The following is a 17,648-nucleotide window of genomic DNA, read 5'->3' on the forward strand; positions in this document are numbered from 1 at the left end:
GCGTATTTATTTTCTATTAAGCCAGCTATTCAAGATTAAAAACGTTTAATGCAGTGCATTTGCTTAAGGTAATAAGCCATGTTTTGTTGTAGATTTATATTGTCTCTGGGCTCTGTAAAGCTGAACAACACAGCTTCTGTATTATAGAGAAATATTAAATAACAACATATATGCATATTAAGAAGTGTATACAGAAGAATAGTGTATACAAATAAATACATATACATAAGCAGTTGCATTTACGTCATGACAAATTAATGCATTACAAACATAAGTATCTATTGTATAATGCTTAGGTGGTATATCAACATATGAAATACAGAACAATAAAAACCGTCAGCTCCAGTCCCAAATAACTACAATGGGACAACAAGTGTGGTCGACTTCACGCGGCGCTGCGCAGACTGATCAGCGAATGACAACAAAGTACCGCGAGAGTGATTAGAAAGCACCGCTTGCTCTTTCCGGTGTGATGACCTCAAGTCTGTCCCAAAATGCACTCCCATGTACCCTTGTGGACTCGTGCCTAGTGCCCTATAGGTCTGCACTTACTGACGTCACCAAGTGTGGACTCAGAGGAGGTCCACAAGACCGGAGTGCGCCATTTGGGACAGGGCCTTTGACGAGGGAAGTTTAAGCAATGGACGAAACGATTTTTTAAATCTCTAAATACAAGTTAAGGAACAAAGCGATTACTTTTCAGTTCTTTCAGGTGTGTGTATTTCATTAAATCTTTTTAATCGGAAATTTAATTCCTCTTCTCCATATAGTTATTGCGTTTTATGAGTAGCAAACCACCAAGTGTGGTCGTATTAACGTAAGTTTACTTACTGCCACGTGATCTTGATAAAGTCAAGCTATGATAAAGACACGATGAACAAAAGTGTTGCAGACCACAGCAAACAATAACCGTGTCATTACTCCGAAGTAAGTACATGCAGATTATGTGTAACGTTACTTACAGAATATGTTTACCCAAAATTAAGATATGTTTACACTCACTTACCAGTCATTTTTTTGACTTTGACATTGGACTTTATGTCAGTTTTTCGATGTTGTTAATTTTTTATTTGCTTCAACACTAAATGTTAAATGCTCTCTCATTTGTAAGTCGCTTTGGATAAAAGCATCTGCCAAATAAATAAATCTAAATGTGCATGTTAGTTAACACATTTAATATACTGATTGTTTACAGGTGTAAAAAAAGTTTGTATATTTTTACAGGTCTGTTGCTGTAGTCCTACACGTGAAACAAACATGCCTGCTGTCACAACACATTTTACTACTCGACTATTCTGACCTGCTGTTGTAATGATGGAGTTTGTTCAAGAGGAGCGTGATGAAGAATCATACACAATGACAGATGAGGATACTGAGGAAGAGAGAGGTTAGTGTCCAATTTTGATGTCTGCTAATGGCTGGAATACACTACAAGACTTTTTTAAACTAGACATCATACACTTGCAGACTTTTTGAAAGTTTCAGATAGTTCACACTAACTGATCAAATCTGCAGACTGCCACAGACTTTCTGCAACAAGTCCAGACTGAAAATCTTATACAAAAGTCTTGTAGTGTATCTTAGCCTTAAAGAGTATAAAGCTTCATTTTGGTGGCATTGGTATAAAAACATTAGCTGTAGAACATTATAATAAGAGATTTGATTTAAATTATTAAATAGAAAGGCATTCATGTAATACTTCTGAATGCATTAAAATATGACAACTTAATGATTAAATTTGATGAATATTTGACGGATTACTTTGTTCATTTTAGAACTGGTAGGAGTGAAAGAAGACCACAATGAAATGGAGGATGAACATAAATGTCACAATTTCAGAACCGAGGAAAATTCTTCAATCTCTCAAACTGACGAGAATTCCCCTCAAAAAAGAGCAAAAGCCAAAACCTATTTTCCATGCCATATTTGTGGCAAGACTTTTACAAGAAAAGCAAGTCTCAAATATCACATAGGGCTTCACACTGATGAAAGACCCTACACATGCCCTCAGTGCGAGAAGACTTTTGTCAGTAAAATGTATCTTAACGCTCACATAAAGCGTCACAGTAGTGAAAGGCCCTATAGCTGCCCTCAGTGTGGAAAGACTTACAAAGGCAAAGGGCACCTTCAGACACATTTAATAACTCACACTGGCCAAAAGCCATTCTCATGCCCTCAATGTGGAAAGAGTTTCACACGTAAAGAAAGCCTTAATATTCATACGAGTTGTCACACTAGTGATGGGCTTTACACCTGCCCTCAGTGTGGAAAGAGTTTTACACATAAGCAAAGCTTTAGTTTTCATATATTAAGTCACGCTGGTGATGGGCCCTACACCTGCCCTCAGTGTGATAAGAGCTTCCCATCTAAAATGCATTTAAAGAGTCACATGCGTGTTCACACTGGAGAGAAAGCTTTCGAGTGCCCTCACTGTGAGAAGAGTTTTAAACAACGAGTACATCTTAAGTCTCACATACAAATTCATACAGGCGAGAGGCCTTTCTCGTGCCCTCAGTGTGGAAAGATGTTCAGACGTAAAGGTGATCTTGGGTGCCATATGATAACTCACACTGGACAAAAGCCTTTCTCGTGCACTCAGTGTGAAAAGAGTTTCACATATAAACAAAGCCTTAATATTCATGTGAGAAGTCACACTAGTGTTGGGCATTACACCTGCCCTCAGTGTGAAAAAACGTACACATGTAAATGGAATCTTAAGGAACATATAATAACTCACACTGGCCAAAAGCCTTTCTCATGCCCTCAGTGTGGAAAGAGTTTCAGACATCAAAGTCATCTTAGGGAACATATAATGACACATAATGGCCAAAAGCCTTTCTCATGCCCTCAGTGTGGAAAGAGCTTCATACGTAAGGGAAAACTTAATATTCATATGAGAAGTCACAGGCTTTAAATCTACCCTCAGTGTGATAAGACATTTACATTTAGAGAGACATATGAGTTTACACAGGAGAGAAAACCTCTCACATGCCCTCAGTGTAGTAAGTCTTATGCATCGCATTCTTACAGGTGAGAGGCCTTTATCATGCCATCTGTGTGGTAAGGGTTTCATACAGGCGCAAAGATAGCTACAGTTTCACGACACGACGTTGACCTGTGTTCAGTGCAGTTAAAAACTAATCCGTGTAAAAAGGGTTTTATTGAGACTGCATACACAGAGAAGCCGCACCACTGCCGTACATCATGTGGGAGAAGTTTCAGACAAGCACAACTTGCAGACTCGCAAAGAAAAGTGCTGTCTGCAAAAACATCAGCCTTTAGGTCCAAGCATGTGTTTTTTTTTTTATTAATGTAGTTTTGAAATTTGCCATTGTTTGTTGATGTATGTTCTTTCAGGATATTTGTATAAAAAATGAGTGAAGTTTAAAAAATGTCATGTTTACATCTTTTTTCCACATACTTTCTGGGATATTTATTTCTGTTAACTAAGGAGAGATGTTTTCCTCGGATTAATACATGTGTGTTGCAATACTTATAATACTTGTGTTGACATACTGCAACTACGGTTTTATTATTCCTTTTTCTATGAGTTGTTTTAGTAGCTTATTTTTTAGGTCAGTTTATATAATTTATTTACATTTTTGTAAACGTTTTAATAAAGCTATGCTTTGTTGTCTGAACTATTAACTATCATTATTTCTGTTGTCCATGAGATTTATAGATTTGAGGAGTTAGTAATGATGAGTCCCCTTTTGTTGAAGTTGGTGTTATTAGTGGCTCCCCCATCTAAAAGGTTACAACTTACCGTAATATTCATATGTTGACAGCACGTGTTTATGAATACTACTTTAATGGAGTATACATTCATGTCGCTCGTTTTATTGCGTTGGTTAAAAAAGATAGAGACATAATGTACCTAGTAATGTAAAATAAATTAATTTTGTGACGAATGAAAGATTTTGCAAGAGATCATTTTCATTTTATTTGTGAAGATAAAATACTGTATCCACTAGTATAATTTCAAATGATTAGTTACATTAGACTAAACGTTTTTTTTATTTTAACTATAAGGCCTACATTTAACTATCTCTGCAGAAATTATGATTGGTGATAGTTTTGTAAGACGTTAAATAACCGAGAATATAAAATAAATAAACGTTTACTTTTTATTCAATGTAGCATGTGCTGTGTGTGCAGCTTGTTATTTCCGAGTATTTTCGGTAAAGGACTTTTATTTTGCTTCTCGTAGCCTTGTTTGTTATGATGACGTCATACAGAGTGCGCTGTGTCTTGCTTTGTCGAGGGAAGTTTAAGCAATGAATGAAAGATTTTTTCCCTCTGAATACGAGTTGAAGAACATAGCGATTACTTTTAAGTTCTTTCAGGTGTGTATTTTATTCGATCTTTTTCAATCGGAGATGTACATGTTCCTCTTATCAATAAAGTTAATGTTGCGTTTTATGAGTTGGAGACCACAACTGTGTTTGTAGTAACATACTGCCACGTGATCTTGATAAAATCCAGCTATGATAAAAACATGATGAACAAAAGTGTTCGGGGTATGTGTTGCACAACACAGCAAACAGTAACCGTGTCATTACTCCGAAGCAAGCAGCACATTCATTCAGATTATATCTAACGTTACTTACAGAATATGTATGTCCAAAATTAAGATATGTTTACACTTGCTTAAGTTATCAGACATTTTTATCCCATTAGACTTTGTCTGTTTTTCATGTTGCCTCAACCCTAATCCTATGTGTAAATATGGCTCGGCAATCATTGTTGAACTCGTTGATAAATGTTAAATACTCTCTCATTTGTAGCTTTAAATGAAAGCGTCTGCTAAATAAATAAATGTAAATGTACACAGTACACTTACACATTTAGTGCACTCTTTGTTAACAGGTGTCAAAATAAAAATATTCTTATATTTTTACAGGTCTGTTCCTGTAGTCCTTTACGTGAAACAAACATCATATCACACAATCATTAGTGAAGTCATTCCCACTCCAATTTATCTATAAATACTGCTAAACAATAATACAGCTAAACCTGCCGTCACAACACATTCAACTACTCGACTATTCTGACCTGCTGTTGTAATGATGGAGTGTGTAAAAGAGGAGAGTGATGAAGAATCATACACAATGAGAGATGAGCATACTGAGGAAAAGAGAGGTTAGTGTCCACTTGTAATGTCTGCTAAAGAGCATAACGTTTTAGACACATTTTGGTGGCACTGGTATAAAATCATTAGCTATAGAGCATTATAATAAGATTTGACTTAAATTAGAAAGGGATGGTATTAAAAAATGTCAATTTAATTCGAATAGACTAATAATTAAATTTGATAATAAATTGAGGTTTAATGTTTCATTTTACGGTTCGTTTGACGGATTACTTTGTTCATTTTATAATTTATAGGAGTGAAAGAAGACCACAATGAAATGGAGGATGAACATAAATGTCACAATTTCAGAACTGAAGAAAATTCTTCAATCTCTCAAACTGACGAGAATTCCTCTCAAAAAAGAGCAAAAGCCAAAACTTATTTTCCATGCCATATTTGTGGCAAGACTTTTACAAGAAAGACAAATCTCAAATATCACATAGGGCTTCACACTGATGAAAGACCCTACACATGCCCTCAGTGCGAGAAGACTTTTGCCAGTAAAATGTATCTTAACGCTCACGTAAAGCGTCACAGTAGTGAAAGGCCCTATAGCTGCCCTCAGTGTGGAAAGACTTACAAAGGCAAAGGGCACCTTCAGACACATTTAATAACTCACACTGGCCAAAAGCCGTTCTCATGCCCTCAATGTGATATGAAATTTTCACAAAGATCAGCTCTTGACAGTCACAAAAAGACTCATGCTAGCGAGCGCCCATACACCTGCCCTCAGTGTGGAAAGAGTTTTACACATAAGCAAAGCTTTAGTTTTCATATATTAAGTCACGCTGGTGATGGGCCCTACACCTGCCCTCAGTGTGATAAGAGCTTCCCATCTAAAATGCATTTAAAGAGTCACATGCGTGTTCACACTGGAGAGAAAGCTTTCGAGTGCCCTCACTGTGAGAAGAGTTTTAAACAACGAGTACATCTTAAGTCTCACATACAAATTCATACAGGCGAGAGGCCTTTCTCGTGCCCTCAGTGTGGAAAGATGTTCAGACGTAAAGGTGATCTTGGGTGCCATATGATAACTCACACTGGACAAAAGCCTTTCTCGTGCACTCAGTGTGAAAAGAGTTTCACATATAAACAAAGCCTTAATATTCATGTGAGAAGTCACACTAGTGTTGGGCATTACACCTGCCCTCAGTGTGAAAAAACGTACACATGTAAATGGAATCTTAAGGAACATATAATAACTCACACTGGCCAAAAGCCTTTCTCATGCCCTCAGTGTGGAAAGAGTTTCAAACGTAAGGCAAGCCTTAATATTCATATAAGAACTCACGCTAGTGTTGGGCGTTACACCTGCCCTCACTGTAATAAGAGTTTCCCATCTAAAATAAATTTAGATTGTCACATGCGTGTTCACACTCGAGAGAGACCTTTTGTGTGCCCTCACTGTGATAAGAGATTTAAACAACAAGGACATCTTAAGCATCACATACGGATTCATACTGGTGAGAAACCTTTCCCATGTCCTCAGTGTGGAAAGAGTTTCAGACGTCAAAGTCATCTTAGGGAACATATAATGACACATAATGGCCAAAAGCCTTTCTCATGCCCTCAGTGTGGAAAGAGTTTCACACGCAAGCGAAACCTTAATATTCACGAGAGTCGTCATGAACTAAGAGTTTCCCATTTAAAGGACATCTAGAGAGTCACATACGAGTTCACACTGGAGAGAAACCTTTCAAGTGCCCTCACTGCGATAAGAGTTTTACCCAACAAGGTCATCTTAAGGATCACATACAAATTCATACAGGAGAGAGGTCTTTCACATGCCCTCAGTGCAGTGTAGGATGAGTACATTTTAAGCATCATATTCATACAGGTGAGAGGCCTTTCCTGTTTCATCTGTGTGGTAAGAGTTTCACACAGGAATCGTGATCCATAATGAAGAAAACCCCTACAGGTGTTTTCAATCTTGAAAGGGTTTTATTGCATATAAAACAGAGAGACTGCATACAGAGACAAGCCACACCACTGCTGTACATGTGGGAGAAGTCTCAGACAAACACACAACTCACAACAGACTCACAAAGAAAAGTGCTGTCTGCAAAGAGTGAACAAAGATCAAACTCAGTCTTTATGTCCAAGCACATGTTTTATTTTGGAATTACTCCCGAATATTAATTTTAATGAGTGGAGTTTTTTTATTTTTATTTGTTAATAAATGTTTTTTTTTCAGGAAATTTACATGAAGATAACTAGATTGAAAAACGTAACGTTATGTCATATATTTTTTATTTTCTGGTATATTTCTTTTTTCAGTAGAGATTCATACACGTTCAATACTATCACTATTTGTGTTGACATACTGCTACTAGAGTTTTATTATGGCTTATTCAATGAGGGTTTGTTTTTTGTAGCTCATTATTGTGGTAGTTTATATCATTCATTTTAATTTTTGTAAATGTTTTAATAAAGCTTTGATTTGTTGAGTGAACTATTAGCTATCATTTCTTTTGTCCATGTGAACTTTTGTTGAACCAATTAGTGTTATAAGTACGTTTTTAAAAAACAATGAAATACAACTTCATTATATTAACATTTATAAATACACTGTCTGTAAGTGTCTAACAAATATATACTAGCTTTATTGTCTTCGTCAAATGTGGGATATTTACAATTGCATGGGTTTATTTTGCCAAAACATTTACCCTTTGTATTTGTATGTGGCACTTTTAATGTTTTATAGATTTCACGATCTTATGCTTGGAATAAGATTACTTTTATTTTGCTATTTCTTTTCTACTTTTTTGTGTTGCTTTTAGGTGAGATCTTGTCACCGCTGCCAGCTGAATGAGCTCATCAAGACTGTTGTGCCAGTCTTGCAATCCATTAAGGTACTGCTTACAATATTTTAGCATATTCATGAGACTAACAAGATAGCCTCAATCTTGTGTACAGTTTTACCAGCATTTGACTGATGCTAATTTTGTCCCATGCAGGTAAAATACGTTTGGGAGGTGCTTGGTTTTGATTTGATTGGACCACTACCAGAAACAGAACGCAGCAACAAGTATGTCCTTACCATGACTGACCGGTTGTACACCAAGTTGGTGATTGCAGAACCCATGCAGTCTAAGACAGCAGCTGAGGTGTCTGCTATAATAACCACAAAGTTGTACTCGTTCGGCATGGTTAGAAAAATCCTTACAGACCATGGGAAGGAATTTGTTAACAAGGTGAATTTTTGTAGTGGTTTTTGTCATGGCTCTGCTTCATTTAGTCATGTTTTTCTTGGTCCTGTAGCAGAGTCATGGCAAAGCCTTTGGTTATGTGTGGAGAGAAACATATTATTGTCCTTTTGACAATAATATACATTCTCTCCAGTGTCTCGTCTCTGTTCCCGCCATCTCGTTTCCTCGTTATCTTTCCCTGAGTGTTTAATTACCCACACCTGCCCCGTGTCGTTATCCTTTGTCTGTCTTCCCTATATAATACCCTCATGTTTCATTGTCCTGTGTCGGTCATTGCGTGTGTATGTGCTGTGTCATGATGGTCCCTGTGTTGCCAGAGTCTATCGTCCCTGTTTCAGTAAGTGTTTAGTTTAGTCTATGTCAAGTGTTGTTTAGTTTGGTGTTTAGTTAGTTTACGTCCCTTTTACTTATTATTATCCTGTTCTTGTTTACACCCCATCGTGGGTTTTTGTTTTGTCTTTTGTTTATTTAGTTAAATAAAGTCTTGTCTGTTAACCCCTTACTGCCTGCCTGCATTTGGGTTCTTCACCTTGCCACACCCGTGACAGGTTTTATTGTGTTTTTCCCCATACATTAGTCTCAACATCCATGTTGTTGTCTACAATTACTCCAGTCTCAAATCTAACTGATGATCCCTCTGCAGCTCATTACAGCATTTTCAGTACGCTGGGAATCAAACACGCGGTGTCCCGTGCTTACCATCCCCAGACCAATGGGCAGGTAATTCTTTGTCTATAAGTTCTGTTGTTGCCTTGCAGTCATTCATCAACTTTATAAATGCATCGATATGTACAGGACGAAAGAGCAAATCAAAACATCAAACGTACCCTCAGGAAGTATGTGAAGGACAACCACAATGATTGGGACCGCCACCTTCCTGCTGTGGTGTATGGAGTCAACACGGCAAAACAGGTTGTGTTTTAACACATTTATTATATTTCTAATATCTACAAATAATTGTTAATGGATAAACTGAATTGATTAAATATTTAATGTCAATGAGTTTTCCCCTTTTAATATAAATTTAAAAGTTAATGTTAAGCTTCCTATGTGATCAGTACTCCACTAGACACAGTCCCTACTTCATCCTTTTCCATCCACACCCACGTCTGCTAGAGGTCATGAATGCCTGGGAGATGACTTTGACATTGCTGACCCAGAAGATGACATTGACACCAAAGTCAACGAGATGAAACTTCTCAATGAAACGGTTTGTATTTCAATAATAAAGGTAAATGAAGTACTGAATTACTATCTGAATTAGACTTAGGCATAGACTGATCTGTGTATTTCCTTTGCTATCATTCTGTTTTGTATCTAACTCTGAGCCCTTCTTATGTCACCGTTACACAGTATATTTTTAGGTTTGGAGAATGTTTCTGGGACTATGTGTGTGCTCAGCTGCCACTCAAAAAAATGTCTCTTTGGTTTAACATGATTCAATCATAGACAGTGGTTCCACATGTTTGAGTCATGTTTTCTCAACATGAAATTAACATGTAGCTAGAACATAAACGAATCAAGTAACCTCAACATGAAATTGACATGTAGAAGAACAAATCACCATCATTGTGCTCAGTGTTTGCTTCAGTTTGGCTCTTGATTCGTCTTTAAACGTTAGATTTTCTTTGCCTATTGAAATCGTCTTGTTATACATTTGTTGCGAAAGGGTCCCAGCATGAATTGCAGTTGATCTGTTTATCTAAATTAGTTTGATGATTGTCACTATTGTTGAGGTTTGTTTGATGAGTGTTGATGTTTAAACGTGTTGGTAAAATAAATAGCTTATTTTGCCTCAGAAATTTTGCATTTGTGACCAGAACACATCAATCAATCATCAATCTTACTAAAAATTTAAAGCAACTTCTTCATCTTATAACATGGCAACAACTATATCTGTCCTCTTGTGACACATCACCTTCTTTAAGCTTTACATGTGCTTTCATTAAACACATTCGTAAGCATTGAAAGAGAACAGAAAAGTGGAGGGGCTGACTTAACAATGTCAAGAATCAAGGTCTAAAGCAAACACACTGATCACAATAATGGTTTGATGACATTTCATTTTTTCAACATGAATTGCGGGTGTAAAAGTTATTCGGATTCAATGCCATTAAGACAAATCAATAGTTTTTAACATTGATTTAATAGTTGCTTGCTATCAGGGTATTACAGTTTAGTATTCTGTTGTGTGTAATTTTAAAGAGTTTTTGTGACGTCTGTTTTAGGAGTTGTGCAGAAGAGTATCTTGTTGGGTTTACTCGATTGAGTCATGTTCACTTAACATGTTAATTTCATGTTGAGTTTACTTGATTGAGTCATGTCCTTGAAACATGTTCATTTCATGTTGAGTTTACATGATTCATTCATGTTCCCTCTACATGTTAATTCCATGTTAAGAAAACATTACTCAAACATGTGGAACCACTGTCCATGATTGAATTATGTTAAACCAAAGAGCTTCTTTTTTTGTGCAAGTTTGAGCTAGAAACCTATACAATTGTGTTAAAAAAAGTGATTTGTTCAAGTAAAGTTAACAGCATCAAAAAAAACATTTTTGTCACTCACAGGGACTTGTAAAGCAGAGTTCTTTCTAAAACAAAAATACTCCACATTGAGAATGTAAACTACCACATGACACGATCCTGCATTACAGCGTTTGTGATTTAACCCTGTGCACCTGCAGTACATTCTACGAAACCTTTGTATCTCATAGGAGTTACGTTTGCTGTAATGTTAACCTGACAGATTACATGCAAAAGCGGAAACTTCAGACGAAGCAACTCTAGTACACTTTACACCAAAACAGAAACATGCTGCAAATTGTTCGTGAAATAGTCCATAAAAGGTCTCATTTTTTTCCCGCTCATCCTTTGTTAGAACATTTAGTCCCAGTGTTTTTCTCCTTATAGAAATCCAGTTGAAGCCGAATGGCCTTTCGAAAGTGCCTTGAAAACGACACCAGCAATAGTTCCAGTGTAGGGGCCACACCCTCTCATGTCTGCTGGACAGACTGGTTTTTCTTCTTCAGAAGGGGGAATATCATGACCGTAGTTCGGTTTGAAACGCTAGGCACCATTTAGGCTATATGCGTCCAGCTCCAAGCAAGAAAACCCAAAGAAACACCTTCTTTGTCTAACAAAGACCCATCAGCTCAGTGCAAAGTAGGCAAGGTGTTGCGTGCTCCAACTCGCCCTGACCTCAAAACAGCACAGCAAGAAGTATAAAGTAAAGAAAGGAATGTTTGGGACCTCAGAAACGCATACTGACAAGGTCACAAGGGTGACCACGACAAATGAATGGTCAAAATAAAGATTTCAACCAAACAACTTCTCACTCACTACACAACATTGTTTTGTGTCACGATCTCATGGTTAATATCGAGAACATCAACAACAATGTATTATGCGCATGAAAATGCGAATTATTCACAACGCCATTCCAGCTTTTATGGCTGGATTTTTATGAAGAGAGCTCCCCATTGAATCACTGTGCCACCAAATTTCCACTGAGGTATTTTGATCAGTGATTCAATAAGGGAACTTCTGCGACCTCTATTGGACACTAGTGGTATAGCCTCGACACAGGGACATCTGCTAATTCTAAATTACCCCCTAAATGTTTGTATATTAAACTGATGTTCCATTTATTGAGGAGAGAAGAATAAAGACGTCCTACACAAACATTCAAATCTCCAAGAGGTAAAAACTATTTTTTTTTCACATTTCACGCACCGACATATATATATATTTGGATTTGTTCCATTACAGATATAATTGTACATTTAAGGCTTTATTTTTTCCTATTCAAATTACATTTTGATTAAGTCAAGCTTTAACTTGAGTGTTGATAGGACAGGAAAGAGATGAGCAGCAGTTGGGCCTCGAACTCTTGCTGTCGGAGGCGCTGCTGCACAACTTACTGGCACGCAGTCCACTAGTCTATCCGCACAGTGACGTAGCACAATACTTTCATGCTCTCATGTGCTTTCTTTTCAGGCTGTAAAACATGTCGTGATACGTCATTTTACTGAATACTACACATCTCCAGATAGAACTCTTAAATGAGCGTACCTTAGTCAGATAACAGCTACACTGTAAACCCAAATGTTCAAAATAATCAAACAGATTAAGTAATGTAAACTTAATTTTATAAAAAAAGTTCTACTTAAATATTTTAAGTTCGTGAAACACTTTTTTACTTTTGAGTAAAGTATAATGATTATTTTTGATTAACTTGAATAAAACTCAAAAATTTTATTTGCTCCTTACTTAATTTAAACATGTTAATTCAACAATTGGTCAAGAAGGATTTCCAGTTCCCAGCATGCTTTGTGTCAGACTGCATTAGGAGAGTAAATTAAAAAAAATATGATTATGTTATATGTTTTTAGTAAAGTTAAAGATTTGTTAGTGTTTAATGTTCACTTCTGTTAGATATTTAGAAGAGTTCGACATATTTTTCAGTTTTGTGGTTACCATTGTTTAGAAGAGTGGTGCATGTGTCATGAATGGTGAGGGAACAAGGACACAGTACAGAGGACCCAGACGCAGACAGCGGATAAGGGGTTAACAAGACATTTAATAAAATATAAATACAAAACAAAGACCCACGTGGGGGTAACAAAACAAAACAGGGGAATCTCCAACAGGACAGGACTAAGACTAAATACACCTAACAAGACTAAGATAAACATAACATGACATGACATGAACTACAAATGACTACACTAGACTAGACTAACACAGAACAGGCACTCACCAGACAAACGACAATGAACCAGCAAGAGACAGAAGACACAAGGGCATTATAAAGGGGATAAATCAAGAGGGGACAGGTGCAGGACATGAACTAATTAACAAACAATAACGAGGAGACGAAAGGGCGGGAACAGAGACGCCACACCGGAGAGTGGAAGACCAACAGGGACAAAACGTCACTCTCCACATAAAACAAGAGGTTCTATCATGGTTCTGCCACTAGGTCAAGAGAAGCAAGACAAGGTGGGGCAGAACCATGACAGAAGCCCCTCCTTAACTCTCCACATAAAACAAGAGGTTCTATCATGGTTCTGCCACTAGGTCAAGAGAAGCAAGACAAGGTGGGGCAGAACCATGACAGCATGTGCCTAGTCTAAGAAGCTACATTTCACCTGTAACATGTGTTATGTCACCAGTGAGCAGTAACTGTTCTAATGCCAGTTCTGAGATCAGTCTCTTCTTGCTTATTTTGGATTGCATAAGTCAAGGTGTTTGATTTATGCATATTAAGACTAAGGAATATGCAAAATAATGAAACCGAAAGAATTTAGTTTAGTTAACTTAAAAATGCAATTTTTATTTGTTTAAGTTCTGTCTACTTAATTTCATAAAAAGGATAAATTAAATATTTAAGTCGCACTAACTAAGATTTCTTACGAACTTTAACTTAACAGTAATCAAAATTTGAAGGTTCTGCTTACTTAAACCAAGAATCTCTAAAACTCAACTCGTTGCCTCAAAATATTTGAGTATTGCCAACTTATCCGGGTTTACAGTGTATAGAAATCTCAGTCAGATGGGTGCTCTTCGTTGTAAGGCGGGGGGAAATGTGGGGAAATTGCTTAATGTGTCAGCACTGAATACATGAAGTGGTTTTAATGTATGACTCTTATTTTCATTGTTAAGTTGGATTTACTCAATGGCGTGAATGTTAAAAATACATTCTTAACAACAAAATTTGTAGATTTAATTCCAAAGATTTTGACCGTACCCCCCTCCCCTTTTTTACTGTCTTTCTGTGCAATGTAAACCTCAGAGTTGTTCTGGCTTTGTTTAAAAGCTAGAAAAGGTCTTGTCAAATTTTTAAATGCAAACTGGTTACACGAAAAAGGCGAAATGGGTAATTGATAGGTTTATTGATTTGTACATTTTCCCCGATTTGTTTATATTTCAGGCAAAAGTTCATCATCAATCCACTGACCTAAAAAGATCCAAACGGACCTTCGACAGTCTCATGGATAAGCAGAGGGTAACAGCACGTGCTACAATTACAGCTATAAACTTTACGGAACATTTTGATCAAAGTATCTAACATGCCACGCTCTCATTTTCCACGTTGTCTTCCATGTTTCAGAATGGAGCTGCTGACCTTTCATCCGTTTCAATGGGCGACGGGGATGATGACGGTCATGGAAAGAACAAGGGATATGCCGTCTCTGGCATGGCCGACTCTGATGTGGAACGCTGCATTGACAAGTTTACGTCGTTGTGCGGCCCATTTTTCTTTATAAGGGGAACGTTGATCACACAGTCAAATTCAGAGTTGAAAGACTGGACAAAATTCCACTTAACAACAGAGCCGATATGCTGGATCAAGCTAAAGCACAGAGACGCAAACAAAATAAGGTCCTGCTGTGGTGTTTACTGGGGGGGTGGTTACATCTTGACGGCCTGTCATACATTTGAATATGCTTCTTCTTTTGAGGTATATGTTTTCTTCCCCACCAAAAGCTTTACTTTAGTTTACGAAGCTTTATTGCCAAAGGAACACCACATGTTTAGGGACAGAGATCAGTGCCTTATCAGAGTACTCGGGGATACAAGTCCTCTCGGAAAAGGTGTATGTGAGCACACTGACCAGCTCCGTATGAACGAGGATCTTTATTTTTACACAATTCGTAACTGTGGGGAGCTCCAAATGCATAACTGCAAACACATTACGCAGTCATTCGTCAGGAATGAAAACCAGTTTCTGATGTCTCGGGCAGGTCGGCCAGGTGAAAGTGGCAATCCAATTTTCAGCTCGTTAACCAACAAATGTGTCGGAATTTACAGAGGGCCCACACGCTCTTATGGGTGTGCATCAAAAACAGATGGCAAACAGGTGATTAAATGGTAAAGGTCAGGTAAAGCAGACACTTTGTCTGTGAGCTGATTCATCAGCTTAATATGTAGGCTCGTGTCATCAGTCGGGTGCATGTGTGGTGTTCCAAAAGCCAGTTCCAATATTGCGGAACGTCCGATCAAGTGAAAAGTCTCCCTAGTGTTACGTTAAATGACTGGGCACTTCAAAGGGCCCTTCGGAGGGTACAACAAATGGACACCTCACAGGATGACGCAGAAGGGCACTTCAAGTTGTTCGGTCCCCATCATCACTTCGAAGCTCTCCTCTTTTCCTTTCATTTTTGTAAATACTGTATATCTATTTATAGCCCACGTCGACACGTGGTGTTGGTGGTGGTTTGTCAAAAAATTATACAAAAATAAAAATAAATAAAAGACACGAGTGATTTCTTTGCATGGTTTGTTTTTATTTTTCCATATTTCACCCTGACCCTACACTGGGGTGGTAACAGACTGAGCACACTAAGGAACGATCAGGATAAAAAAAAATGAATACACTTTTAGCACATTCTACAATGTCCTGTCACACACTCCCCCCAAACGTACAGTATACCTTACCAAAACATCAAGCTGTGCGTCTGCTCAATGTTACGCTGTTAAATTACTTTCATATATGTAGTATACTAAAAAGGGTGTTATGACCCAGGTCGCTTTTGTGGACATCATAATGTGTGCTGTGAAAAGCTTTCGAGACCTTGGGTTGCTCCTAAACGAGCACTTTACTTGAAGCTGGTGTACTTGGGGACATTATTAGTACTTAAAGACCATATTTTTTTCCTGCAGAAGCTAAATTTTACCAGAACTGGGTCACTAAATTGACTAGTTCTTTATTCTAAGTTGGCCTGACTGAGACATTTACATTTGGCACGTGGTTGGATCGAACCCATGACCTTGGCATTGCTAGTGCCATGCTCTAACCACTGAGCTACAGCTTCCCATCAAGAAAAGAGGCCAGAGAGTTCTGTGTTCGTTTTCATTTTTAGGTTCTGTTCTTTTTTGTAGGTTCTTAGCAACAGAGAGAGCATGCAACAAAAGTCATTCCAAAACCGCAAGCGCAAGTTTGTGCGAGTATGTTCAGTTCAGGCTGGTGATGATGTTCTGCTCTCTCAGGACCCCAAGAAACGATGGACAAGAGACACATTTACAGTACAAGTCAGCACCAAGGACCATTTACTGTGGCCAGCATTTCTTCCAAAGTGGTGGCTATTTTAAAGAGGTCACATTGCCAGAGGGTCAATGTGTCAAGGCTGAGGACATACTGTACTACAGATTTAAAAGACACTTTTACTCTGTATTTGACAATTTACAATTAAATGCTAGATTCAAAAATATTGGTTGTGTGTGTATAATTCCTGTTGTTACTAATTGTCATATATTTGTGTTTCATCAGAGGGACCAACTGAGAGAATGTTTCTCCAGGACCACAGTTACTCAGTGTTTAAGTGGCAGATAGATCATCCATATGCTTGTTCAGGTGCAGAGTGGCAGAAGGACTTGAGCCCTATTCAAGATGAAGCATTCTCTCCATTTAGCAACCCTTTACATATTTAAACGATAACCATTAGTTAATCATGTCAAGCATTCTTTATTTTCAGTTGAAGTGTGTGTTGGATGAAAATCGTACGTTAGGAGAACTGATTGGGAACAGAGGGCAAAATTTGCCTCACACGAGAAGACTTCTGGAGCCTGGGTTTGAGCCAGCTTATGGAATCTAATGTGCGTATGTTTAGTGTCTTAATTTACTGCACAAAAAAACAAAATCTTAGATAATGTTTAACATGGCAGCTTTCACAAGGATGTAACCGTTCTGCCTTTAATTTCGGATCGGAAATGCTTGCCTCAAGAAGGTTTCACAGACATGGCTTAGCTTAAGCCAGGAATAGGCCTTTTACATTTATGCGTTTGGCAGACGTTTTTATCCAAAGCGATTTACATTGCATTATCCTATATTTGAACATTTATAGAAACATTCTTGTTTCTAAGTATGTGCAATCCCCTGGGATCGAACCCACGACCTTGGCGTTGTTAGCGCCATGCTCTAACCACTGAGCTACAGGAAAGCTATTGGGATATTTAAGTCACATTTAAAAAAATGTCAATTCTCTGAGGCGAAGTATGACTTTTTGTTTTTCAGTATCAAGAAGGCATGGAAACATTTTTGGCATACTGCATAGATAAACAAGGACTAAAGGTCAATGCCATGTTCGGCAATTTAAGTAGATGAATAGATGAGTAAGTGAGTGAGTGAGTGAGTGACTAAAGAATTGAAGGAACAAATGTATAAATAAATACATTGAATGAATAATTGAATACATTTATTCTGTGTGTTTCTTAATTTGTCAAAGTATGCCAAACTATGTAGAGCATAACATATACGTAAGTAAAACACACACACTTTTCTAATTGGTGTCTAACAAATGT

The 17,648-nt window shown here is 37.6% G+C and overlaps 2 protein-coding genes across 3 annotated transcripts; both read left to right on the top strand.

Annotated features, from left to right (window-relative positions):
* The first annotated feature begins 304 nt into the window (after positions 1 to 304).
* On the top strand, positions 305 to 3,574 carry LOC130558139 (gastrula zinc finger protein XlCGF57.1-like). 2 transcript variants are annotated; one of them, XM_057340394.1, is made up of 3 exons: positions 305 to 927; positions 1,225 to 1,387; positions 1,776 to 3,574. In XM_057340394.1, the coding sequence occupies exons 2-3, from the start codon at positions 1,312 to 1,314 to the stop codon at positions 2,912 to 2,914; spliced, it is 1,215 nt and encodes a 404-aa protein (XP_057196377.1). In that variant the 5' UTR covers positions 305 to 927; positions 1,225 to 1,311; the 3' UTR covers positions 2,915 to 3,574. The 2 variants fall into 2 exon arrangements, with proteins under 2 accessions (XP_057196377.1, XP_057196385.1); XM_057340402.1 differs by having other exon boundaries at positions 305 to 712.
* A 643-nt stretch (positions 3,575 to 4,217) lies between these two features.
* On the top strand, positions 4,218 to 15,600 carry LOC130560313 (gastrula zinc finger protein XlCGF57.1-like). The gene is made up of 9 exons (XM_057344030.1): positions 4,218 to 4,346; positions 4,904 to 5,142; positions 5,389 to 7,986; positions 8,092 to 8,328; positions 8,987 to 9,063; positions 9,139 to 9,255; positions 9,402 to 9,553; positions 14,278 to 14,352; positions 14,458 to 15,600. The coding sequence occupies exons 2-3, from the start codon at positions 5,067 to 5,069 to the stop codon at positions 6,792 to 6,794; spliced, it is 1,482 nt and encodes a 493-aa protein (XP_057200013.1). The 5' UTR covers positions 4,218 to 4,346; positions 4,904 to 5,066; the 3' UTR covers positions 6,795 to 7,986; positions 8,092 to 8,328; positions 8,987 to 9,063; positions 9,139 to 9,255; positions 9,402 to 9,553; positions 14,278 to 14,352; positions 14,458 to 15,600.
* Positions 15,601 to 17,648: the final 2,048 nt, after the last annotated feature.

The sequence above is a fragment of the Triplophysa rosa genome, linkage group LG1, assembly GCF_024868665.1.
Source record: "Triplophysa rosa linkage group LG1, Trosa_1v2, whole genome shotgun sequence".
Taxonomy (NCBI): domain Eukaryota; kingdom Metazoa; phylum Chordata; class Actinopteri; order Cypriniformes; family Nemacheilidae; genus Triplophysa; species Triplophysa rosa.